Here is a 5,750-nt window from a genome sequence, read left to right on the forward strand (position 1 = left end):
AAGATTAGTTGGATGATCTGAAACATTTAAATGTGACTAATAATCAAAAATAGAAGAAATCGAGAAGTGGCACACTTTTTCACAGCACTGTATACCCCATGGAAGTTTAATTTGGGGGGTATATAGTAGCCTCTTATAGTAGGCATATAGTAGCCTCTTATCAAAGTTCCCCTAAACTGTGTTTTTATGAGCCCCATCTTTTACATATGGTCTAAAGTACTGCCAGTGATAGTTTAGGTGAGACCTTGCCAGTGCAGCTAGTTTGACCTTTTCAGTCGTATGTGAAGGATTCTGCATTAATTCACTCATCACACTTTTGTCCATTCTCATAATTTTCCCAAACCCTTTTAAATTTGGATTATTGGGAATTAAACTTTCATATAGTCATGCAAGCAACCAATCCTTGAGCCACTAATAACATTTTTCTGAATATTGTTACCTACCACTCTCCCTTACTTGTCACTCTCTGTTAATAGTGTATATTACAAAAGAATGTAAAATAGTAGTATTGCGTGATTGTACAGGAGCCCACTGAGTTTTAGCCAAGTGTTGTTGCAGCATATGCGAAAGGGTTGGTTGGAGAGACCACTGACCAGTGACCACCTCACAAAGGACATGGGTCATCTTCTCCCTCATGCAGTGGTAACTCATTTAGAGGGTTGCAACCTTTTTTGCCGAGCCATTTCCTGGACACTCAAAAGCTGTTCAGAGAAAAGACGAAGTTAGTGCTCACACTATCACACAGACACTCACACTAACACAGAATTACTCTAATTCTGTAATCTGTCAAATCACAATAATCAAGAGAAGCATGTGCATTTAATTAGTCTTCTCCTTGAGCTCAATATAATCTGATTATAATATTCTGTTCTTATACATATTACATATAGATCTCTAATGAGGCTGAGCTTATAAGAACATCTGCTGCTTTTAGCATAAGATCCCATATTCTTTATCCTACACAAAACAATAAACTAATAGCAGTTCTTGCAAACATGATGCCCTAATATCACAGCAAATTATATGACCGTTTTAAAATAAAGTCATAGGTAGAGAGACATGCCAGGAAGCTATTACTCCACCATGGCCGACAATAGCACTCCAATAAGTCTCTTAAATAGCAACTTCACTGCAGAACCTACAATTTTTCCAAAATCTGGATATAGCATTTTGTCATTTCTGATGTTTTTAAATGCAGTATTTTCAATATTTAACAATATGTTGGTAATCATTGTGACCATAAAATATCCTCAGTTGCGCAGTCCTATCAATATTTTTATTTTAAACATGTCATTTTCTGATCTGATGATGACTTTGTGTGGTACCACTATTGTGGTCAGCACCAATTACCATGGATACTTCTACCTCGGTGAAAGATTTTGTATTTTTCAAGGATTTGCTGTAAACTACTTTGGTAAGTATAATCAATATGTGTTGTTTAATGGTACTGGTATTTCTATGTCTTTTTGCACTTTAATAATCTATATTCAATTCTAGTAAATTAAAGATGTATATGCTGTATGTGTGTAATTTTATATAAGTGTGGATTCTGAGGATTCTGTGTGCTCACTAATGATTTAACTCCCAGGGCACATAGTCAAATAATATGTGTTTACTTTCAACCTTGTGCACAAGTTTAGTGAACATAACTCAGAATTTCCTGAAAGCAAACACTATCTTCAATTCAAAAAACACACAAAAAAATCACAGCTTGTCTAACTAGGTCAAAGCTACCATTTGAGCAGCCAATTAACATCAAAGTCATTGAACAATTATGTTCAATTAAGCTAAACTAGCCATGAAAGGTACTGAAACCAAAATTTAAATTTTACATACTGTATATATTTTAAACTCTACATATGTAGATGTTACAACTGTTTTGGATACCCGTGTAAGTAGTAATATTGACAAGAAAAGGTAAATTTACCATTTTGAATTACCTTGTTTTCTGTATTCATTGTTCATAAAGCGTGATCTGATTTACATCTAAATCACAAGTATAGACAAACACAATATGCTTAAGCTAATAACACACAAACAATGATATTCTTTCACATCTCTATTAAACACACACGATGAACATTGACATTGCTGGTGGAAAAAATTCCATAACTGGTCGAACCACCTTTGGCAGCAATAACCTCAAACAGGGGCTTCCAGTAGCAGCGGATCAGTGGAGGAATTGATATTCTCTCACATGTTACATATTGCTATCTACTTATTAACGGAGGGGCAGTTAAAAGGCTCTCTTTCTTGTAGAGTTTGGTTTCTGCCCTGAAACATTTAACTGTAGTTGGAAATCTGGAGCTAGATTGATACATAAACATTACATGTGTAGTGGCACTGTAGGGACTCCCCTTAGCGATCACAACAAGTGATCACAAAAAAACAGGTATCTGTAGTATAGCCCGCCGATCAGCAGCAATCTGCTACATCCTCTGTCAGAAGTGTACATGTGATTCTTAAATGCTACGGCTCATCTGGGAAAGCAGATGATGCTGTGAGTTTAAAAGAACAAAAGAATAATGCAGTACACTTTCTTCAGCTTACCATCACAATGCATAGAATATTTTATGTTTTCTCTTTCCTCATAGCTTTATTTCTCTCTTCCTTTGCTTTTATATGTTAATAAACTAATAATACGCACTTCTTAATCAGGCTTTCCAAATATATTTACGTTGTCCTGGTCACTAGAAGTGTTGTAGAGCTTTTTGTTTGTTACATCCATATATATATCAGCTCTCTCTCTCTCTCTATATATATATATTACTCGTTGTGGTCAATAAATCTTTGGGTTGGAAATACAATGACAAACACCAACTCTACTGTTGGAGACGTTAACCTTTTCATGACCCAATAAATATACTATAACGTAAAAATTATGTAATAATCAAAAAGTATCAAGTTGACTCTTAGAATTTACAGCCAAGGCATCGGATACCAGAGTTTCTGCTGAAGAAAAGAAAAAAACACAAAATATGTGAGTTTTGGCCTTCCAAAACATAAAAAAACATGTATATGTGGTATATTTCTCTACTTGAGGGATGTCACTGAACATAAAAATGAAATATTACATTTTTTGAGAAGAAGTCCTAAAAAAAATAGCAAAACATTGTCTTTTTTAATTTGCCATTTTTAATATGAGGACTAATAAATAATCATAAAACATATTTAATTTGTGTGGCTACTTGAATAAGCATGTGGTAAAAAGCTTCAGTCTTCAGGGCATTATAAAACCATTTGGTCTTATTTGTTTTTACTTTTTTGCAGCTATTTTTCTTTATATATATATATATATATATATATATATATATATATATATATATATATATATATATATATATATATACATATATATTATTTTTTTTTAAAAAACATTGTTTAATATATTTGGAGTTTATCTGATACATCTTATTTACTCACTGTATTTTGATGTATTGCAGGAATTGTCTCGCTCTGGTCTCTGACCATCTTAGCCTACGAGAGGTACAATGTTGTATGCCAGCCAATAGGAGCACTAAAACTAAGCAGCATCAGGGGCTTCCAAGGCCTAATATTTATCTGGATTTTCTGTCTTATTTGGGCTATAGCACCACTTTTTGGTTGGAGCTCTTATGGTCCTGAAGGAGTCCTAACATCCTGTTCTATTGGATGGGAAGTGAGATCCTGGAACAACTACAGTTACATAATTGCCTACTTTCTGACCTGTTTTGTTATTCCTGTAAGCATAATTGGATTTTCGTATGGTAAAATCCTTCAGTCACTTCATAGGGTATGTTTCATATGTTATTACATTTATTTTCTTCTTTTATAAAAGGGTGACAGTACTAAATACATGTAACTTAATTTATGTTTCATCAGACTCTAGATAACATTTCTTATCTTTATATATTAGTTTGATGCATCAACAACTCATGTGAAGTTGGAGCATAGTAACATATCAAACATATTCATTTAAGCTTGCCAAAACACAGAATTCTGGTCAACAGCTGGATAGTTCAAAGTCCTTAAGGCCCTGTCATTGAAAACATATATGTAATCAACACAGGTTATTGCAAGAAATACGTTAATGTATATCTGCTAATTTTAAAAATGTTCAAATTATTTTTGACAATATAATTCTCATGTTTTCTATGATAGCCACACAGTTAAAATATATAAATGTGTATGTTAATTCTGTGTTTCAAATGTGTGTCTATTTTTATTAGCTAAACAGGAAAATTGAAGAACAAGGAGGGAAGACTAATCCAGAAGAAGAAAAGCGAATTGTACTCATGGTCTTTTCCATGGTGATCGCTTTCCTTGTGTGCTGGTTACCGTACACAATCTTTGCATTGATAGTTGTCATCAATCCAACACTTTACATTTCACCACTTGCTGCAACTCTTCCTACATACTTTGCCAAGACAAGTCCTGTGTACAATCCAATCATTTACATCTTCCTTAACAAAGAGGTACAGCCATTACTCGTTGTATTTTAGTAATCTGGAACAAATTTCAGATAGGTTTTCCATAGGTAGTTTCCCATGGCTTCTCTGGCGAAAAAGTAAGAAACAAGTGCTAGAGGAATACCCTACCAGTGCTGGATTTGTGACCTATTTAAGCATTAATATTGGCCAGGGATAGTAAACATTAAAAGAGGGAAATCCCTAATATAAAATACTGCATTGAAGACCTGGTACTACACGGCCAGGGCTTATTTTCTACAGCATTGCCTACCAGTTTAGGTTTCATTAAAGAATAATTATAATAAGAATGTAGTAACAATAACAAAACCTATAAAAACTGTGTCATCCTACTTGTACATTTGTTATTCCTTTAAATGTTATAATCTATCTTTTTTTTATAGTTCAGAAACTGCGCTGTCAAATGTTTAACTTGTGGTCACATCAGCTTATCCACACCTGAAGAGGAAAGTGCTTCTATGCAAGTCCCTGTTGAAACCAAAGTTGTTTCCAAACCTAACCAAGTGGCACCAACAGAATAGATTTTGGACAACATTATAAATTGTTTATATTTACTTTGTAAAACTATAACTATATATATATATATATATATATATATATATATATATATATATATATATATATATATATATAAAAATCTATATTTATACAGATCAGCAATAACATTATGATCACTGATAGTCTTGTTATCATGCCACCTGTCAGTGAGTGTGATATATTAGGCAGCAAGTGAATATTTAATCCTCAAAGTTGATGTCTTGGAAGCAGGAAAAATGGGCAAGGGTAAGCATCTGAGCGACTTTAACAAGGTCAAACGTGATCCAAGAAAGGAAAAGTGGTGAACCAGCCACAGTGTCATAGGCAGCCAAGGCTCCTTGATGCACATGGGGGTGAAGGCTGGCCCGTGTGGTCAAATCCAACAAACAAGCTAATGTAGCTCAAATAGCTAAAAATGTCATGCAGGTTCTGATAGAAAGGTGTCAGAAAACACAGTGCATCACAGTTTGTTGTGGGCTGTGTAGCTGCAGACCAGTCAGGGTGCCAATGCTGACTCCTGTCCTCTGTCAAAAGCTCATGCAACCGGCATGTAAGCATAACAACTGGACCACGGAGCAATAGAAGAAGGTGGCCTGGTTTGATGAACCACAGCACACCTTCAGAGGTCTAGTGGAGTGTCCATGCTTCGACAGGTGAGGGCTGTTTTGGCAGCAAAAGAAGGACCTACCCAATATTAAGCAGGTGGTCATAATGTTATGGCTGATCGGTATATATATGTATATACAT

The 5,750-nt window shown here is 34.6% G+C and overlaps 1 protein-coding gene across 1 annotated transcript; it reads left to right on the top strand.

Annotated features, from left to right (window-relative positions):
* The first annotated feature begins 1,083 nt into the window (after window positions 1-1,083).
* On the top strand, window positions 1,084-4,987 carry LOC128491350 (pinopsin-like). Its single transcript, XM_053463667.1, has 4 exons — window positions 1,084-1,414; window positions 3,444-3,772; window positions 4,209-4,454; window positions 4,850-4,987. Exons 1-4 carry the CDS (start codon window positions 1,084-1,086, stop codon window positions 4,985-4,987), a joined length of 1,044 nt encoding a protein of 347 aa, XP_053319642.1.
* The last annotated feature ends 763 nt before the right edge of the window (window positions 4,988-5,750 follow it).

The sequence above is a fragment of the Spea bombifrons genome, chromosome 4 (genome assembly GCF_027358695.1).
Source record: "Spea bombifrons isolate aSpeBom1 chromosome 4, aSpeBom1.2.pri, whole genome shotgun sequence".
NCBI classification, from domain to species: Eukaryota; Metazoa; Chordata; class Amphibia; order Anura; family Pelobatidae; genus Spea; species Spea bombifrons.

Bases quoted from the DNA above. Each gene is read 5' to 3' on its own strand.
- LOC128491350 (XM_053463667.1), top strand. From the start codon at position 1,084: ATGGCCGACAATAGCACTCCAATAAGTCTCTTAAATAGCAACTTCACT. The intron at 3,773-4,208 runs GTATGTTTCATA...TATTTTTATTAG, and splicing joins TCCTTCAGTCACTTCATAGG to CTAAACAGGAAAATTGAAGA. The intron at 4,455-4,849 runs GTACAGCCATTA...TTTTTTTTATAG, and splicing joins ACATCTTCCTTAACAAAGAG to TTCAGAAACTGCGCTGTCAA.